Source organism: Mobula birostris, chromosome 11 (genome assembly GCF_030028105.1).
Source record: "Mobula birostris isolate sMobBir1 chromosome 11, sMobBir1.hap1, whole genome shotgun sequence".
Lineage (NCBI taxonomy): Eukaryota > Metazoa > Chordata > Chondrichthyes > Myliobatiformes > Myliobatidae > Mobula > Mobula birostris.
In genome coordinates this window covers 14267828-14289743 of record NC_092380.1, presented here as the reverse complement: position 1 = coordinate 14289743, position 21916 = coordinate 14267828, and the positions used below count along the sequence as shown (strand labels likewise).

The 21916-nt window shown below is 43.4% G+C and overlaps 1 protein-coding gene across 1 annotated transcript in view; it reads left to right on the top strand.

Moving 5' to 3' along the window:
* Positions 1 to 21916, top strand: part of zc3h7bb (zinc finger CCCH-type containing 7Bb) — a 107006-nt gene that overhangs the window by 8284 nt on the left and 76806 nt on the right. Inside the window, exons 2-5 of the mRNA XM_072271716.1 lie at positions 143 to 244; positions 8106 to 8145; positions 10656 to 10853; positions 19737 to 19895. Coding sequence (XP_072127817.1) covers positions 177 to 244; positions 8106 to 8145; positions 10656 to 10853; positions 19737 to 19895 — 465 coding nt within the window. The 5' untranslated portion in view covers positions 143 to 176. The remainder of the gene's footprint in view (positions 1 to 142; positions 245 to 8105; positions 8146 to 10655; positions 10854 to 19736; positions 19896 to 21916) is intronic.

Genomic DNA, 21916 nt, shown 5'->3' with positions numbered 1-21916 from the left:
TGTAGTATAGGAAAAGTGCAGGATGGTCACCAGTGGAACCCTAAAGTGATTGCTGTGCTTCTTCCTGTGTGGTTAGGTTTTGAATGCACATGTAAATCCACTGTCCTCCTGAATGAATAACAGTGATTCTTTTTCTTCACAGGCACCAACTGATACCAACACTTGCTGTTGTTGACATGTCGAGTACCTCTCCAGGTACACGGAAACGCAAGGAGGATATTCAGAAAGGATTACAATTTATTCAGTAAGAAATGCAATGCTATCCTTCTGTGTTTTCTTAAGGGGAAAATACCTCTGTAACTTTTTATCTTGGAGATTCTGTCGTCATGTAAACTACAGAGAGAATGGGCATCTGGTCAGTGCACGGCAGAAGGTCCCAGATTCATTTTTCATTTTTAAATCTTTTTATTAATGATTATTGAAAATCAACAACAGAGAAAAATACATCAAAGTAATCAAGACAACATATCCATATGTAGGATAAGAGTTAAACTATCGATCAGGCTGAACAGTATATCAATAATAATAAAAAAAACATGTTAAGCTTTTTTTTTATGGAAAAAAGAAAAAAAGAACCCCTGCTAACTAAAACAGAAAAAAACCCCTAATAACAAAAAAAACGGGAAAAAAAAACCCCATTTGGAGCACAAACCCGGAGCTATATGCCATACAATCTTCCATTAAAAAAAGACATCAATCCGCCAACCAAATCCATATACCCAAGCATCAGAAAAGGACCATCTTTATTAACTCAAATCAAATGATAATAACGGGCAAAAGAACCCCACCTTTTCTTGATGTCAAATCTAGGATCAAAAGTTTGACTTCTAATTTTTTCCAAACTAAGACATAACATCACCTGGGAGAACCATTATATCAAAGTGGGAGCAGAGGCATCTTTCGTCTCACATTCAGTTTTTACTCTATAATGACTGAGTTGATTTAATCTGGAACACTGGATGGACCCTCCTTTGGTCTCAGTACCTGTGCTTGGTGGGCAGAAAAACAACTTGGCTAGGGTGATCTTATCCTACCACCTTTGTTGGACAGCGAATGTGCTAAAGTAAGGCTAGAGTGCAAATTTGCATAGTTTTGCACCCCATTGATTTCAGTAGGGACTCCAGGTCATGCAATCAATTAGAATGCTCTCCAGGGTACATCTGTAGAAACCTGTGAGTGTCTTTGGTGACATACCAAATCTGCTCAAACTCCTAATGAAATATAGCCACTTCTTTGTAGCTGTATTGACATGTTGGGCCCAGGATAGATCCTCAGAGATATTGAAATTGCTCACTCTTTCCACTTCTGATCCCTCTATAAGGACTGGTGTGTGTTCCGTTGTCTTGCCCTTTCTGAAGACCACAATCAGTTCTTTGGTCTTACTGACACTGAGTGCAAGGTTGTTGCCACGACACCACTCAACTAGCTGATATATCTTGCTCCTATACGCCCTCTTGTCACCATCTGAAATTCTGTCCAGTATAGTTGTATCGTCGTCAGATTTATCCTGGCATTTGAGCTGTGCCTAGCGACACAGTCATGGGTGTAGAGAGGGTAGAGCAGTGGATTAAGCACACATCCCTGAGGTGTGCCGGTGTTGATTGCCAGTGAATGCTGGAGCAGCTTTAAAGGACTACATGGCCTGTCCCCGTTCCTCATTCTAATATTAACACTTCCACCACTTGTGTCCACACCCATTCTACCTGTCCCTGCTTAACTTTTGTAACCTTTCTTTAAAAGTCTTAAGCACATGTAAAAAAAAATCTGTAAAGCAAAGGTGCTTTTAAAAACAATGCAATGAAAATTTCTAAATATCAATAAAGTTACTATGAAGAGCAATAAACAGCAAAAATCAAAGTCAAATCAATATTTGGTGTGATCACCCTTTGCCTTTAAAACTGCATCAATTCTCTTAGCTACACTGTCGTGCAGTTTTATAAGGAAGTCGACTGTTAGGTTGTTGCAAGCATCTTGGGAATTTGCCACGGTTCTTCTGCAGACTTTGGCAGTCTCGTTCGCTTCTGTCTCTCTGGGTAATCCCAGATAGCCTCGGTGATGTTGAGATCAGGGCTCTGTGGAGGCCATACCATCTGAAACCATACAAAATTACCTAGGGTGCCTAAGAATTTTACACTGTACTGTATTTATCCAGATTTATCTTCAGAACATAGATACCCTTTGCAGCAACCCCATTGTTACTTAGGAAGCTTCACATGTTAATCATGTAAAGTTTCTCCTATGTTACATTTATTAGTGACTATTGTAGATTTACAATGACTGTGATTGGCCTCTTCTACAGCTGCTCATGAATCCATTCACAACATTTTAATACATTACCCAAGTGTTTTCTAAGAGGGAGACCACAAGTCTATGTAGTTTTTGGTGATGAAAGAATGGTGTTGATAAGGGCCTCCTCCCTTCACCCCCTGACTTATGGACTCCTCATCTCTACATGCAAGCTCCCTTAATATTAAATAAAAGTGAGAACCACTCTTAGGAGAAGCTTGTTTTCCTGTGAACACTGGGTAGTAATCAGACACCATTGTCTCTGAACAACACAGGCTCTCGGTTTTTTTTTGTTGTCTTTTTTTGTGTGTGCCATACTCTGCCAGAGCCTCGGCGACCACGTTTTCAAGTGGTTGTCTTGGAGGAAAGATTCTGTGAGTGGTCCCCCGCGTCCTTCTCACAGCGCAGTTTGTTTTTTTTTATGAGGCCGCGTTGCGAGCTGGACACTCAACCCGTCACGGATAGAAAGCATGCCCGGGAGCAGCTGGACTGGGTTCGAACTCGGGAACCTTCGCTCCGGAGTCCGGCACCGATGCCCACAGTGCCACCTCTCGGTATTACCACCAGTAAAAGTTTAGAAAGTTGCTTTGGAATCTGACAAGCAATGACTTCTATTGTTACTTGTGCATGAATGCTGTATGTCACATTCACTAATACTTTATGCCCGTCGATACCAGCCATTGAGCATTGGGACATTCTGATTCTGCACCACTGTAGCTAGGCAGGGGAAGACAATAAATTAACGTTCTAGTAAATTGGCCCTTATCAACACCATTCTTTCATGTGAGTAAAACAAAAAAAAGCTGATCATTGACTTGGAAGTGGGACGGTGTGCATGCTTCTGTTTACGTTGACGGTGCTGAGATGGAAATGGTGAAGCGCTTCAAGTTCCTTGCAGTAAACCTCACCAGTACCTCGTAGACCCTATGGCCAAGAAAGTGTAGCAGTGCCTTCACCTCCTCATGAGGTGTGTCCCTGTTGACTTTTCCCGAAGCTTATATAAAGCATCCTCTGCATTTGCATTGCAACGTAGTGAGGCAACTGCTCTCTCCAAGACTGGAAAAGAATTCTCAGAACATCATAAAAATCAGACTTCCCTCCGTGGACTGTCTGTACTTCCTGCTGCCCCAGTAAAGCAACTAGCATAAATGAAGACCCTTCCCACCCTGGACATTCTCAGTTCTTCCCCCCCCCCACCCCCAATCAGGTAGAAGATACAAGATTCTCAAAGTGAATGCCACCAGGATCAAGGACAGCTTCTGTCCCTCTGTTATGAGATTATTGAACGGACCTCATGTACGATAAGTGGGGCTGTTATTGTCAGAGTGCACTGCGCTTTATAACTTTAACACTATATTCAGTATTTTGCCTTGTATTATCTCAATATACTGATGCAATGAAATGATCTGTATGGATGGCATGCAAAACAAAACTTCTAACTACACCACGGTACATGTGACAATAGTAAACTAAGTAAATTACAATTCCTTGGAGGAATAGTTATCGTATCAGGTGATTTTGTGTACTTTCTGACTGATGGACAAAATCGACTTACAGTCATCTATAAAAATGGAATCTGTTCACAATACAGGGATGGTCTGTATTTGTCTCCTCTCATTTGATGTTTCAGTGTTCTCCAGGCTTGGCAATTTGCTTGCAGACGTTTCATCACCAGTCGAGCGACGTCCTCAGTGCATAGTTGTTGGTGTTTCTCTCTGGGAATGCTTGCGTTTATAAAGGCCCCCGATCACTTGCTTGGTTCCTGATTGGCTACCTTTCAGTTGATCTTTGAATTCTATTGCCTCGTGTTTTTTTCAGATCTTATGCGGTTCATAGATGGCGTCTATATTGATATGTTTGTTTACAGAGGTATCAGAAGAGAACCATGCTTCTAAAAATTAACACGCTTGCTTCATGTTTGCCTACACCAGAACCTCCGCGGTGCCTCAGTTAAAGTGGTGTTCTTCTCTTAGCGGTTCGTAGATGTCAACTGCGAACCCCTAAGAGCCAAAGAAAGGCGAGCCAATAAAACTCGAAGATTAATTGAAGAGTTAGCCAATCAGGAGCGAGACAAGCAAACAGGGACCTATTGAAATATGAGCACCCCCAGAGAGAAACGCCAGCACATCTTGACTGGTGATGGAACGTCTGCAAGTTAATTGCCAAGTTTGCAGGACACCACAACATTAAACACCTCAACTCAAGCTACGAATATTCACCAGTAACCTCTCATTTCTACCATCATTTTTATTATACAAAAAGCAAACATTTTTAAGTGTGGCACAACAGAGATTGCGTACACATACATAAAAAGTAGTTACATCACAGATATGAGCTACAATTTTTGATATAGTCAATCAATATATCCTTTCATATCTTTCTTCCTCCTTGCATTTCTATAAATACATGGTGTTTGCCTCAAGCACTCCTGATGGCATCAAAGCCCAGTTGTTTGCATTTATACTGACATGTGTTGCAACTTTTAATGCTTTGTGAATGTGTGATTCCTTTGCTGCTGCGCCCCGTTAGACTCTTGGTTCAAAGGGGTAGGTTGCCTCCACATTCACCCTTCCAAAATGTTATTACCCTACCACCGTAGGCTCCTGAACCAGCGTGGATAACTTCCCTTGCTGTAGCTCTGAACCAATTCCACAAGCTACAGACTCATTTTCAAGGATGCTACAACTCATGCTTTCTGCATTATTTTTTCAAATTTTGCACATTTTGTCTTATTTTTCACATTGGCTGTTTGTCAGTCTTTACTTAGTTTAGATTTAGATTTGGATTCCTTTAATATCAGAGAATGCATACAGTATACAACCTACAATTCTTACTCTTTCAGACGTCCACAAAACAAAAGACCCCATAGAATGATAGAACATCGAAGCCCCAAACCCCCCCCCCCCGCTCCCCCCTTTACAGAAGGAGCAGCAAAAGCATCACCCCTCCACTGGAGCCAGCAAAAGCACTGACCCCCCCCCCCACCATGCAAGCAACCGTAAAAGCCCCCCAGAGACCTTGATCCACAATCCGCCTAGACTACAGTCCATAACCCAACACTTAAGTATCTCAGACAGGCTCCGTCTCTCTCTCTCTCCAGCGAGGGTTTGCTCCTGTAGCAAGAGCAGAGATCAGCAACTTGCTGTTCCGATGTTACAATCTTTCGCTCTCTCTAGTGTACTGTATTGCTTTTCATAAATTTTTTCCTGGTAATGCCCATAAGAAAATGAATCTCAAGGTAGTGTATGGTAACATAGGCATACCTTAATAATGAATTTTACTTTGACTTTGAAAGTGAGTCACATATTACTTGTTCATTCTGAGAATCATTTTCTTATTATGTAGATTCCATTGATATATTGACCAACAGTCATCACCTAAAACAGCAGCTCCAGTAAAAGTACATAGAACATAGAATAATACAGCACAGTACAGGCCCTTCGGCCCACATTGTTGTGCTGACCCTCAAACCTGCCTCCCATATAACCCCCCCCACCTTAAATTCCTCCATGAACCTGTCTAGTAGTCTCTTAAATTTCACTAGTGTATCTGCCTCCACCACTGACTCGGGCAGTGCATTCCATGCACCAACCACTCTCTGAGTAAAAAACCTTCCTCTAATATCCCCCTTGAACTTCCCACCCCATACCTTAAAGCCATGTCCCCTTGTATTGAGCAGTGGTGCCCTGGGGAAGAGGCACTGGCTATCCACTCTATCTATTCCTCTTAATATCTTGTATACCTCTATCATGTCTCCTCTCATCCTCCTTCTCTCCAAAGAGTAAAACCCTAGCTCCCTTAATCTCTGATCATAATCCATACTCTCTAAACCAGACAGCATCCTGGTAAATCTCCTCTGTACCCTTTCCAATGCTTCCACATCCTTCCTATAGTGAGGTGACCAGAACTGGACACAGTATTCCAAGTGTGGCCTAACCAGAGTTTTAGAGAGCTGCATCATTACCTCGCGACTCTTAAACTCTGTCCGTCAACTTATGAAAGCTAACACCCCATAAGCTTTCTTAACTACCCTATCTACCTGTGAGGCAACTTTCAGGGATCTGTGGACGTGTATCCCCAGATCCCACTGCTCCTCCACTCTACCAAGTATCCTGCCATTTACTTTGTACTCTACCTTGGAGTTTGTCCTTCCAATGTGTACCACCTCACACTTCTCCAGGTTGAACTCCATCTGCCACTTCTCAGCCCACTTCTGCATCCTATCAATGTCTCTCTGCAATCTTTGACAATCCTCTACACTATCTACAACACCACCAACCTCTGTGTCGTCTGCAAACTTGTCAACCCACCCTTCTACCCCCACATCCAGGTCGTTAATAAAAATCACGAAAAGTAGAGGTCCCAGAACAGATCCTTGTGGGACGCCACTAGTCACAACCCTCCAATCTGAATGTACTCCCTCCACCACGACCCTCTGCCTTCTGCAGGCAAGCCAATTCTGAATCCACCTGGCTAAGCTTCCCTGGATCCCTTGCCTTCTGACTTTCTGAATAAGCCTACTGTGTGGAACCTTGTCAAATGCCTTACTAAAGTCCATATACATCACATCCACTGCACTACCCTCATCTATATGCCTGGTCACCTCCTCGAAGAACTCTATCAGGCTTGTTAGACACAATCTGCCCTTCACAAAGCCATGCTGACTGTCCCTGATCAGACCATGATTCTCTAAATGCCCATAGATCCTATCTCTAAGAATCTTTTCCAACAGCTTTCCCACCACAGGCGTAAGGCTCATTGGTCTATAATTACCCGGACTATCCTTACTACCTTTTTTGAACAAGGAGACAACATTTGCCTCTCTCCAATCCTCGGGTACCATTCCCATAGACAATGAGGACATAAAGATCCTAGCCAGAGGCTCAGCAATCTCTTCCCTCGCCTCGTGGAGCAGCCTGGGGAATATTCCGTCAGGCCCTGGGGACTTATCCGTCCTAATGTATTTTAATAACTCCAGTACCTCCTCTGCCTTAATATCAACATGCTCCAGAACATCAACCTCACTCATATTGTCCTCACCGTCATCAAGTTCCCTCTCATTGGTGAATACTGAAGAGAAGTATTCATTGAGGACCTCGCTCACTTCCACAGCCTCCAGGCACATCTTCCCACCTTTATCTCTAATTGGTCCTCCTTCACTCCTGTCATCCTTTTGTTCTTTGGAATGGAATTCCTTGGGGTTTTCCATTACCCTGCCTGCCAAGGCCTTCTCATGCCCCCTTCTTGCTCTTCTCAGCCCCTTCTTAAGCTGCTTTCTTGCTACCCTATATTCCTCAATAGACCCATCTGATCCTTGCTTCCTAAACCTCATGTATGCTGCCTTCTTCCACCTGACTAGATTTTCCACCTCACTTGTCACCCACGGTTCCTTCACCCTACCATTCTTTATCTTCCTCACCGGGACAAATTTATCCCTAACATCCTGCGAGAGATCTCTAAACAGCGACCACTTGTCCATAGTACATTTCCCTGCAAAAGCATCATCCCAATTCACACCCGCAAGTTCTAGCCTTATAGCCTCATAACTTGCCCTTCCCCAGTTAAAAATTTTCCTGTCCTCTCTGATTCTGTCCTTTTCCATGATAATGCTAAAGGCCAGGGAGCAGTGGTTACTGTCCCCCAGATGCTTACCCACTGAGAGATCTGTGACCTGACCTGGCTCGTTACCTAATATTCTGGTATTTCTTGTTTGGGCTGATTGTACATCAAAATGTGGTACAACTGTGTACCCGTCGGGTTAGTCACTGTTAATAAGAGATCTCACATATGATAATGAATATTTCTGCTTCCCCCACCAGATCGCCATTACCTTATCCTGGAAGTCAGGATGAATATGAGGTACATGCATTCCTTCCTGTACTTTATTACTATTTGTTTTTCAAATTGTTTGTTGAACCATCAAGTTACTGGAAGCCACACTTTTATCTCAGTGGGAATAGCATAGTCCCCACCATCTTGTAATCTGGGTGTGTTTCATTACAGTTCCATTCTAAAATTGCACATGGAGTGGAGCACATAAAGCCTTTCATCTTGAAGCCTATTAAGGTTACCTAGCAGTTATGACACAACTTCAGTTTGTTCATGGAACTTTACCTTAGAGGTAGTGGATAGTTCCTCTGAGGTCAGTGAGTTGCTTTCTTGCATGGTTCCCTCTAAGTAGCACAGATGGGCAGCCACACAATAACTGAAATGCTCCCATGCACATAGCCCTTGTTGCCATGCAGCTGGAATTTTCTTTTCTATAATGCTTTTACAGTGCTGTGCGGTTTTCAGGCTGTGTAATAATTTCCTGCTCAGAGCAGTGGTTGTTCAGCATAGCTGTAAAAAAAAATTAGAGGGAACTTTGGTCTGTTATTATTTGTATTAATCATACAAATATAGGCACCATACTGCATCTGTCCTGTGATACAACTACCATCATTTTAGTGTTTTAGTTGCCAGTCTTCCTTGTTGTACAGAATGAAAGTGCTGCACTTGTGGCCATCTCAGGGAAAACCAGGTCCATGAGCGTTTTTAGAACAGGCCATGGAAGATGCAGCAACCTGTTGCCCCAATGGAAACATGTGAGCAAAAATTCCCACCGTAACTGCAAACTGTACCACCCAGTCTTTATCCTCAATGTTGCTCTGAATGGTCCTTCAGAAGTAACGTACTATCTGAATATGCATACTTTATCTAGATCCACAACTCAATGTATGGCTTTAACCTTGTGCTCAATTAGGCATTCACAGGATGGTGAAAGGTTCTTGGTTCCATTCTGAATCCCATTGAATTAGAGCATGAAAAGGGTGGTTGAAGGAGCATTTCTGCCCTTGCTTAAACTTACCATAGTGCAAAGGAAACGTTTTCTCTTATCAACGGAATTAGAATTGGATATATTATCACTGACTTAGATAACACAATATTCGTTGTTTTACAGCAGCAGAACAGTACAAAGACAATAAAATTTACAAAATAAATAGTGCAGGAGAAAAAGGAATAACAACTTCGTGTTGAATACTGTTGAGAAATCTGATGGCAGATGGGAAGAAGCTGTTACTGAGTCATTGAGTGTGGGTTAAGATTCTTTATTAATGCTCCTCCCTTACTCTATCCTCCTCCTTCTCCACTGATGGAAATAGAGTGTAATTTGGTTCACAGCTTAATTCACTTCTGCTGGGTTTGACTGTTCTATTTTTGTTTTATATCAGCGTAAGAATGTACATGTTTCCGCAGTAGGTGCCTGATCAGTATTGGTGGAGGTTAGGAGGAGGCTGCATGTTGAATTGGAGTGGTTAATTAGCCTTGCATCCTAAATGTGGACTTCAGTGGAACAGAATAAGAGCGAGGTTTAGATTTCAAAACTTATCAATCCTATCCCCAGGAGCAAGTTTGCAGACAGCTAGGCATCAGGTCCATATATTTTATCACAATCGAGGAAGAAGAGTTACCTCACACATTCCCTGCATTGGAAGAAGTCTCCTCCCCCCCTTCCCCACTCTGCTCAAGATCAGTGTAATAGATGTGAACCATCAGAAAATTCATGAGGTAAGGTGGAAAGATGGTGACTGTGTAGGAGCACTTTTTCTGGCTTTCCTCTCTGCTCAGGTAAACCAGCTGTAAGAACTCATCAGAGAACCTTAATAGTCAGACTAGGCAGAAATACTTGGTAAAGGCTGATTTATACTTCTGTGTCATATTGGCGCCGTAGGTACGGTGTCACCGCGAACCCTACGCAGAGCCTACGCGGATCCCTACACCGTAGCCTGACGCACACCTCTCCCAAAATGTAACTACGCGTCATGGCAACGCAGACTGCAACAACTGTGATTGGTCCGTTTGGTAGCATCGCATTTCCTCCTACGCTGTAATAGCCTCCCATTGGGGGACTGAAGGGCAGGGAAGGAACTCTGGCTGCAATGCTTTCCATAAAGCTTTACAGACCTTCGAAATTATGGATGCATTTCGCTTTTACGAAAAAATGCTCGCTTTAAACTTGTTTACCCTGAGAAAGACGACCATGACTATGAAGCCTTGCACAGGCAGGTGTGTGCGCATGCGTGACGTGCGCGAATTGCAGAGCGACGCAGACACACCAACGCACAAGTATAAATGCTCACAACGCGTGTAGGCCACTTGTGTAGGTTACGGCGTCCATTTGACGCAGAAGAATAAATCAGCCTTTAGCTTTCTGACATCCACGCTGAGTCAGTAGAGAAGGAAGAGGAAGTAATGTTGTAGTAATATAGTCTAACTGAAACAAATGTTCTATTTCATACAAAATGACAGCATGAGTTTTGAACTGTTCAGCAGCAAGCATTGCAGGCTTCAGTTTAAATTTACATTTATTCTTTTGTTCATCTGTTAAGACCTTTCTGCATCAGCTTGTTAAAAACTTATTGGAAGAAGGGAATGAGCTATACCAAGAGAAGGATTATAAACAGGCCCTGTTCCAATATGTAGAGGCCTTGAACGTAGCCCAGTACGCACAATCAGATGAAGTGGTAATCGCACAACAGTTACTGGAGCACCTCTATGTTAATCGAGCAACCTGCTATTTCAGTATGGTGAGTACTATCAAGGATTTTATAACTTATAATTATTTTTAAGACAAAGAATGCAGCTGCATTAGTCGATATTTATCCTTCAGCCAACATGAATAAAAGGGATTATCTGTTATTTATGTTATTGTGGTTAGTGGAATCTTGCTGCTTGAAGACGGGGTGCAACATTTCCTTCCCTTTCGAAGTACTCCCTTAGATATAAAGTTGTTTGAGATGTTAAGAATCTAAAAATGCACTTTATAAAGCAACATTTTCCCATTCCTGTTCCTTTGTTTCCTTTTTTGTTTTTGCCTTTTTAAGACCATAAGACGCAGGAGCAGAATGAGGCCATTTGACCCATCGAGTCAATCGGCCATTTCATCATGGCCGATCCATTTTCCCACTCCGCCCCAATCTCCTGCCTTCCATCTCTCCCCACCCCCGTATCCCTTCATGCGCTGACTAATCAAGAATCTATCAATCTTTGCCTTAAATATCCCCAATGACTTGGCCTGTGGCAACAAATTCCACAGATTCACCACTCTCTAGCTAAGGAAATTCCTCCTCATCTCCATTCCAAAAGGACACCCCTCTTTTCTGAGGCTGTGCCCTCTGATCCTAGACTCTCTCACCATCGGAAACATCCTCTCCACATTCACTCTGTTGAGGCCTTTCAACATTTGATGGGTTTCAATGAGGTCACCCCTCATTCTTCTGAATTCCGGTGATTAGAGGCCCAGAGCCATCAAAAGCTCCTCGTATGATAAGCCTTTCAATCCCGGAGTCATTTTCATAAACCTCCTTTGAACCCTCTCCAATGTCAGCACATCCTTTCTTTGATAAGGAGCCCAAAGCTGCTCACAGAGCTTCAACTGAGGACTCACCAGTGCATTATAAAGCCTCAACATTAATCCTTGCTTTTCCATTAACTCTTTTCATTCCCTCTTTTGCATTCTTTTTATTTCAATTTCACTTTTGCTTACTGTGGCGGGACAACTTGTGTGATGTAATGGGTTCCTGTGTATGATCTTTTGTTCAAATTTGGCCTCGTCATGCACCCTGGCCCAGCAGGGTGGCGGCTAGGGATGGATAGCAGCCCTGCCCTGTTTTATGGGGAAAACAGAAACGAAAGAAACAAGACAGAGGAATCAGATTCTGCTGTGTATATCATCGTTCAGGAGCCCATGACTGCTACTCAAGTGATCAGCATCAAAATAAAAGCAGTTACTCATCAACACACAGAAAATGCTGGAGGAACTCAGCGGAAAATGAATACGCAGTCGACATTTCAGGCCGAGACCTTTCTTTAGGACAGGAAAGGAAGGGGGGAAGATGCCAGAGTAAAAGTGAGGGAGGGGAATGACGATAGCTTGAAGGTGATAGGTGGGTAGGAAAGATAAATGGCTGGAGAGGAAGGAATCTAATAGGAAAGAAGAGTGGACCATAGCAGAAAGCGAAAGAGGAGGAGACTAAGGGGGAGATGATAGACAGGTGAGAAGAGGCAAGAGGCCTGAGTAGGGAATAGAAGAGGGGAGGAAGGGGAGGGAATTTTTTTTTCCGGAAAGAGTAATCGATATTCGTGCCATCAGGTTGGAGGCTATCCAGATGGCATATAAGGTATTGTTCTTTAATGTGTTGTTATCCCGTGTACTAAAATACAGTGGAAAAACTCTGTTCTGCATGACTTCAATACAGATCATTCCAAAACATAAGTGCATCGGGGTAGTACAAAGGGGAAATCAATAACAGGATGTGCTGCAGTGCTGGTAGGCAAATAAGGTGCAAGGATACCAATGAGGTAGAGTGAGAGATCAATTGTATTGTTTTTTAAATGGATGTGAAATGTAGAAAACAGGAATGTTAACTTGGGTCACAGTAGAGATGATATATCTTGGGTGTCCGCAACAGGACACAGATGGGATTAAGAAAGTTAATGGCAACCTTGGGAGAAATTCTCTTTTATTCTGGATGGAATGATGGGCCATACCACAAGGTTGTGGCACGGTACCTGCTTAAGTGGAAGCCCATATTCAGCAAGGTTATAAGAGCCAAACTTAAAGTGAAAAATAGCAGCGTCATCCTGATTCTGCGCGATTCTCCGACAAGTAACAGCGACAAAAAAGCAAAGGAGAAGTTCTGCCTGATGTTGAAGGCAGAGCTAGGGAGAGTACCACCCTCGGTGGGGAAACAGCATCAGTAAAGACCTTACAAATAATGGCTGTAATGTGAACATATGGCACCATGAATGAAACCTGAGTGGGGTTTGTTGATCTTTGCAATATAAATGTTCAAGTTTTCAGCAGAGCGTTCTCTTAGCGAGCTGATATGGTGTTTCTGAATGGCAAAAATAACAAACACTTCTACCTTGTGATGATCAATAATAAATGGTGATAAACCACTGGCAGCACTGAATGTGAAAAGGTGACCATAGTGCTAAAGCTGGGAAGGGTGAGTTTGCCAAATAAGGGACAGTGATGCTTTGACATTGACATTGCTGCCTGAAGCACTAAAATATTTTGTTCTGTAGCAAAAGAATGTACTTTGGGCATTTACAGTCTTTAATTAAGAGGAGGAGAATACAAAATCAACAAGAACTGGAATAAAAACATAGAAAATAGGTGCAGGAGTAGGCCATTCGGCCCTTCGAGCCTGCACTGCCATTTATTATGATCATGGCTGATCATCCAACTCAGAACACCGCCCCAGCCTTCCCTCCATACCCCCTGACCCCCGTAGCCACAAGGGCCATATCTAACTCCCTCTTAAATATAGCCAATGAACTGGCCTCAACTGTTTCCTGTGGCAGAGAATTCCACAGATTCACCACTCTCTGTGTGAAGAAGTTTTTCCTAATCTCGGTCCTAAAAGGCTTCCCCTCTATCCTCAAACTGTGACCCCTCGTTCTGGACTTTCCCAACATCGGGAACAATCTTCCTGCATCTAGCCTGTCCAATCCCTTTAGGGTCTTATACGTTTCAATCAGATTCCCCCTCAATCTTCTAAATTCCAACGTTTATTCCCACTCTTTGCTTCCTGTCTGCTAACCAACTCTCCACCCACACCAATACCTTACCCCCAATACCGTGTGCTTTAAGTTTGCACACTAATCTCCTGTGTGGGACCTTGTCAAAAGCCTTCTGAAAATCCAAATATACCACATCCACTGGTTCTCCCCTATCCACTCTACTAGTTACATCCTCAAAAAATTCTATGAGATTCGTCAAACATGATTTTCCTTTCACAAATCCATGCTGACTTTGTCCGATCATTTCACCGCTTTCCAAATGTGCTGTTATCACATCCTTGATAACTGACTCCAGCAGTTTCCCCACCACCGACGTTAGGCTAACCGGTCTATAATTCCCCGGTTTCTCTCTCCCTCCTTTTTTAAAAAGTGGAGTTACATTAGCCACCCTCCAATCCTCAGGAACTAGTCCAGAATCTAACGAGTTTTGAAAAATTATCACTAATGCATCCACTATTTCTTGGGCTACTTCCTTAAGCACCCTGGGATGCAGACCATCTGGCCCTGGGGATTTATCTGCCTTCAATCCCTTCAATTTACCTAACACCACTTCCCTACTAACATGTATTTCGCTCAGTTCCTCCATCTCACTGAACCCTCTGTCCCCTACTATTTCTGGAAGATTATTTATGTCCTCCTTAGTGAAGACAGAACCAAAGTAATTATTCAATTGGTCTGCCATGTCCTTGCTCCCCATAATCAATTCACCTGTTTCTGTCTGCTGGGGACCTACATTTGTCTTTACCAGTCTTTTCCTTTTTACATATCTATAAAAGCTTTTACAGTCCGTTTTTATGTTGCCTGCCAGTTTTCTCTCATAATCTTCTTTCCCCTTCCTAATTAAGCCCTTTGTCCTCCTCTGCTGAACTCTGAATTTCTCCCAGTCCTCAGGTGAGCCACTTTCTCTGGCTAATTTGTATGCTTCTTCTTTGGAATTGATACTATCCCTAATTTCTCTTGTCAGCCACGGGTGCACTACCTTCCTTGATTTATTCTTTTGCCAAACTGGGATGAACATTTGTTGCAGTTCATCCATGCAACCTTTAAATGCTTGCCATTGCATATCCACCGTCAATCCTTTAAGTGTCATTTGCCAGTCTATCTTAGCTAATTCACGTCTCATACCTTCAAAGTTACCCCTCTTTAAGTTCAGAACCTTGTTTCTGAATTAACTATGTCACTCTCCATCTTAATGAAGAATTCCACCATATTATGGTCCCTCTTACCCAAGGGGTCTCTCACGACAAGATTGCTAATTAACCCTTCCTCATTGCTCAAAACCCAGTCCAGAATAGCCTGCTCTCTAGTCGGTTCCTCGACATGTTGGTTCAAAAAACCATCCCGCATACATTCCAAGAAATCCTCTTCCTCAGCACCTTTACCAATTTGGTTCACCCAATCTACATGTAGATTGAAGTCACCCATTATAACTGCTGTTCCTTTATTGCACACATTTCTAATTTCCTGTTTAATACCATCTCCGACCTCACTACTACTGTTAGGTGGCCTGTACACAACTCCCATCAGCGTCTTCTGCTCCTTAGTGTTACGCAGCTCTACCCATATCGATTCCACATCTTCCCGGCTTATGTCCTTCCTTTCTATTGTGTTAGTCTCTTCTTTGACCAGCAACACCACCCCACCTCCCCTTCCTTCATGTCTATCCCTCCTGAATATTGAATATCCCTGAACGTTGAGCTCCCATCCCTGGTCACCCTGGAGCCATGTCTCTGTGATCCCAACTATATCATAATCATTAATAACAATCTGCACTTTCAATTCATCCACCTAATTACGAATGCTCCTTGCATTGACACACAAAGCCTTCAGGCGCTCTTTTACAACTCTCTTAGCCCTTATACAATTATGCTGAAAAGTGGCCCTTTTTAATGCTTGCCCTGGATTTGTCGGCCTGCCACTTTTACTTTTCTCCATAGTACTTTTTGTTTCTACCCTCACTTTACACCCCTCTGTCTCTCTGCACTGGTTCCCATCCCCCTGTAGTGAACTAACCTCCTCACGCCTAGCCTCTTTAATTTGATTCCCACCCCCCAACCATTCTAGTTTAAAGTCACCTCAGTAGCCCCCACTAATCTCCCTGCCAGGATATTGGTCCCCCTAGGATTCAAGTGCAACCCGTCCTTTTTGTACAGGTCACGCCTGCGCCAAAAGAGGTCCCAATGATCCAAAAACTTGAATCCCTGCCCCCTGCTCCAATCCCTCAGCCACGCATTTATCCTCCACCTCATTGCATTCCTACTCTCACTGTCGCGTGGCACAGGCAGTAATCCCGAGATTACTACCTTTGCGGTCCTTTTTCTCAACTCCCTTCCTAGCTCCCTATATTCTCCTTTCAGGACCTCATCCCTTTTCCTACCTATGTCATTGGTACCTATATGTACCACGACCTCTGGCTCCTCACCCTCCCACTTCAGGATATCTTGGACACGATCAGAAATATCCCGGACCCTGGCACCAGGGAGGCAAACTACCATCCGGGTCTCTGGACTGCGTCCACAGAATCGCCTATCTGACCCCCTTACTATCGAGTCCCCTATCACAACTGCCCTCCTCTTCCTTGCCCTACCCTTCTGAGCTACAGGGCCGGACTCTGTGCCGGAGGCACGGCCACTGTCGCTTCTCCCGGGTAAGCTGTCCCCCCCAACAGTACTCAAACAGGAGTACCTGTTGTTAAGGGGCACAGCCACCGGGGTACTCCCTATTACCTGACCTTTCCCCTTCCCCCTCCTAACCGTGACCCACTTGTCTGCCTCCCATGGCCCCGGCGTGACCACCTGCCTGCAACTCCTCTCTATCACCTCCTCACTCTCCCTGACCAGACGAAGGTCATCGAGCTGCAGCTCCAGTTCCGTAACGCGGTCCCTTAGGAGCTGCATCTCGATGCACTTGGCGCAGATGTAGACGTCCGGGAGGCTTGTAGACTCCAGGGCCTCCCACATCCGACACCGAGAACAGCAAACTGCCCTCACACTCATACTGCCCCTCTCCTCAAATAACAACAGAAAATGAATGCCAAACCTCCCTCGCCTCGCCTGTTTCGGCCTAAGCCCGTTGAGCCGAAGCCCTTAAGTCTTCACTCTGCTCCCGGCTCACTCCGCTGCCTGCTCTATGAGGCTCTGTTCCTTTTAAATCTGCCGCGCTGCACAGCCCTACGTCACACGCCTGCGCAGTCCCGCCTCTCAGAACGCCGTTGGAGAGAAAAAAATAACGAAAATTTCAAAAATGTCTTTCTCGGCACTCCCACTCAGACTCTCAGACTCCTTCTTCGAATCAAACCTGAAGCAGGATGTCTGCCCTTTTAAATCTGCCGCGCTGCACTGCCCGACGTCACACGCCTGCGCAGTCCCGCCTCTCAGAACGCCGTTGGAGAGAAAAAAATAACGAAAATTTCAAAAATGTCTTTCTCGGCACTCCCACTCAGACTCTCAGACTCCTTCTTCGAATCAAACCTGAAGCAGGATGTCTGCCCTTTTAAATCTGCCGCGCTGCACTGCCCGACGTCACACGCCTGCGCAGTCCCGCCTCTCAGAACGCCGTTGGAGAAAAAAAAAAATAACGAAAATTTCAAAAATGTCTTTCTCGGCACTCCCACTCAGACCCTCAGACTCCTTCTTCTAATAGAGGCAAGAATTTATAACAAGTGAATATTGTTAGACTGCAGGCTAAAGAGAGGATGGATTATATGCCCTATAATCCATTTTATTTTATAATCCTTATATAGATTATATGCATATAAGAGAGGGAGGGGTGGATCCTTTTTATGACCATGTGGAGTCATAAAGAGAAAGATTCCAGGCACAAAGATCCCAGAGGTTATTGGACATGAGCAGTCGAGCATGATGCATGAGGGAAGACAAATAAGACTAGATGGATTACCCAGCAGCACAAACAGAAGATGCAGCTGCCAACGGTGAGCATGGAACCATTTACAGAATGACACAGTTTACCAAAGCCAGACATCAACACTATGCTGTACATGTCAGCAGGTGGATTTCGTGACTGTCAACAGCAAAATAACAAGAAGGATGCATGACAGAGCACTTCAAAATATTGCTGAATCAGAAACCAACTAAACATAGGGAGGCAAAATAAGATCTTGATGTGACAACATACTACCAAAGCAAGAGATCGTACAAGCTATCAAATTCTTAAAATCTGGAAAGCTTCCCTGCCAGGACAACTCAAATGCAGAATTCTTCAAGGTAAATCCCGAGTTAGCAATATTTATCCTGGCTCCCCCACTTGCAACTGTCTGAGAAAGGGAAAGCCAACTGACTGATTGGACCCAGAAGATGCACGGTAAAGATTCCCAACAGGGTCACAGTAAAGATTCTCGAGGAAAAAGCACTCAGTGATTGGCAGAATATGACACTTCTATCAGACCCACTTTGAAAAGAGAAAGCTAGTTTTTAGAATGAGTATAGATGTACTGAGTAGATCTTTAAGCTATGAAACGTTATTTTCAAGGATCACAAGCTTTAATTTGCTGTGGTACAGTACGTTGGCGTGACATACAACAAAAACAACATTCAACAATTCTAAAGAATTAAGAATGGTATAAAACTAAATTAGAGATTAAAGTACAGATATTGAATATAACGTGCATAAGTACCAGCGTGTATTTACAATGTAAACAGCATTATAAAAAGTGGTTTAGAGTGCAGTGACTGAGGTAATTGATAAAGTGGGGTGGGGCAGAGCTAACTAGAATAGTTGATCAAATTAGCTGCCCGGAGGAAAGGACTATTAAGATGGTGTGAACTTTTTGTTTGAATAACCCTACAACCAAAAGGGGGCTTCTGGAAAAGGCAGTTTGTAGGGTGGATAATCCACTTCAATATTATCATTTATTGAATAATATGGAGAATTGTAGACATGCCAAAAGGCATCAGATGGATGGCCTTCTCATCCCTTGAAGACCCTCTTTACAGATGCTCCTGCTGTCCAGTAACAAACCCAATACCAAATATAAAGAAAAAGAACTACCTGACTTAATGGATTTGATCAGTAAATCGCACTGAGAATTAGTAATAGCAGGTCAGATATTATGACCTCCAAAGCTGCCTCACCATCACTGGTGTGGATAGAAGATCACCTTCTCACCAATGAGCAAGCAAACACATTAGGTAGTAGTACCAAGCAGAGGGGTGGATATCCTGAACAGAACTGATAAATAAAGCCAAGAACATCTTCAGGAGCTGCGATTTGGTCTGGAAATTATTCAAACACAACATTAAAGCCAAGTAAAATTTATCAGATCGTTTGTTGTTGTTGTTGTTCCTTTCCATGCCACGTGGTGCATTGGCCAATACCTTGCTGTTTTCCTTAGCATTTTTCTGTTTCTATGAGTCTGAGTTGCTAGTTCAACACTCAACCAAGCACGGTTGGAAAGCGTGCAAAGACCATTCGCCTCGAAGTCCGGTGCTGATGTCGCTACGCCACCAGCCGGCTATCAGATCTTTTAATGCTTCTATAATGTAGACTTTGGAGAATGATGGAATATGATACTGTCAGCGTGCTTCAGAAACATCCTGAATGTACTTTTGGCCCAGGACAATCTCAATCCAGTTGTACAAGCATTTTTCATCCAGCCAGAATCTGTGCTGAAAGTGGTGGTTGGTAAGGGGATGAGTAAAGTTCATGGAAGCCAACAATTGGTCTTCAATGGGCAAGGTGAGAGAGCAATTAATTGAGGTATTAAAGCAATTGGGGCTGATAATTGTGTCACAAGACCTGAAGTGAAGCAGCACTTTAAGAAAATAATGAAAATAAAAGTACATTTTTCAATCCCAGTGTGGAGCAATGGGGGGGGAAAGTACAAATCTGTGTCATTGGATTGCTAACTTTCACTATTCTTGCAGGGTGTTTATGAGAAAGCTCTTGAAGACTGTGAAAATGCTTTGAAGCTCAATGAAAATAACTATCGAGCTCTTTATCGGAAAACCAGAGCACTCAATGAACTAGGAAAGCATAAAGAAGCTTATGAGTGCATCGCCAAGTGTTCCTTTGCTGTCCCCCAGGTGAGTAGGCCTGTTTACAAGCAGTGCAATTCCTTGTTTCAATCCTCACTTGCATTGTAATCTGCAAAATTTACTTGGTCAAGAAACTCAATTCCCTGTTTCGCAAGTCCATCGAATTTTAGAGTCCTAGAGAAATACAGCATTAAAATAAGCTCCTTGGTCCTTCTCTATTTCTGCTTTCTGTTTGCCAACCTTTCTGCTGTCACTAATAGGGTTCTAACCAGATAAATGGCTTTTCAAAAGCATTTTGGAAGTCCAGGTTTTTTTTTAATGTTTTCTGCACTGCGTTATACCTGTCTTTCATCGTAATACTTTTTCAAAGAATTAAACAAAGATGGTCAAGCTTTAAGCTTTGAATTTTGTGTGACATTTTCTCTGGATGTTTTACTGCTAACTACGTGAGGCTTTATTTTGAGATTGTGACTCCTGTTCCAGACATCCCAGTCATAGGAAACATTTTGAGATACAGTGCTGAGTTGGCCCTTTGAGCCGTGCTGTCCTGCAATCCCCCAATTTAACCCTAACCTAATCACAGGGCAATCTATAATGACCAATTAACCTACCAACTGGTACGTCTTTGGACTGTGGGAGGAAACCGGAGCACCCTGAGGAAACCCACGCGGTCACTGGGTGAACGTACAAACTCCTTACAGGCACCGGCGGGAATTGAACGCAAGTTCCCTGTACTGTAAAGTGTTGTGCTAACCACTACACTACCATGCCGCCTCTGGTATCACAAAATCACAAAATATAGTCTGCTGCTCACATTAAGCCAACCCCAGCTGGTCTAAGGTTCCATGAATGTATTCCATTCCCATTTTTAAAACTTAGAATAGTGGACGTAGACTTAGTATTAAGCTTTAGACAATTAGTAATAGTGCTGCGTCCTGCATCAAGCTATTGAAGTAGGCTGCTCGTTTGCTTTGACCACCGAGGCTTTGAAATGAGTAGCTGCCACTGTTCAGCAGGGCATAGCTTCTTCCTGCTTTGAACTTTGTGTGGCACAGTTGCAATACAGGGCAATGCTTGTGTGATGTGTGGGACCTAAATGCACTGCCTTCTATACTTTAATGCTTTAACAAACTCAGATGTCTCTTGCTGCTCCCATTCTGCCACAGAATTGGGTAGTGAAAAATGCTCCCCTTTCAGATTGTCACTGGGATTATATTGTATCCGTGCATGCAAAATCAGTCTCTGACATTATTGAATGGTCGGAAGCATCCAGCAGGAAAAATAAAACTACTTTCAATCATTTTATTCATGATAGAAATATTTGTCACCCACCCAGATCTATGTGAACCCTCAGGGAGAGGCAAACTTGAGGTTAAAAACTAAGCCTCTTTGAGAAAATTATTTAGAAATTCCCCCTCTGACCTCTCTTACAGGATTGGTACCAGTCCAGGTATTTACTGACATTGTCAACAATCATTATACGATGTGATTTCTGTCCCGCCCTGTACAAGCTGGCTCGATATTGGAAGTATTAATTGTATCATTGTCTCCACTGTAAGAGTTGCCGTTTGCTCCTCTTGATTAGAACTGCCAAATACCCAATCCAATTCCGGTTTTGTGCAACTAGGAAAGTTGATTAGGAAGGAGGTTGAGGCTTTGGAGAGGGTGCAAAAACCAGGATGCTACCTGGTTTAGAGGGCATGTGCTATCATGAGAGGCTGGATAAACTTGGGTTGTTTTCTCTGGAGGTTGGGGGCTGAAGGGAGGATCTGATAGAGGTTTTCAACATTATGAGAGACATAGAGTGGATAAAGAGTATTTGTTTCCCAGGGTTGAAATATCTAATACCAAGAAGGCATTCATTGAATGTGAAAGGGGGTAGGTTCAAGGGGGATATGAGGGGTAAGTTTTTTTACTCAGAGAGTGGTGGATGCCTGGAATGCACTGCCTGGTATGATGGTGGAGGCAAATACATTAAAGACTTTTAAGAGACGTTTGTCTAGGCACATGGATGTGAGGAAGATGGAGGGATAGGGACATTGTGTATACAGGAGGGATTAGTGTTTGGG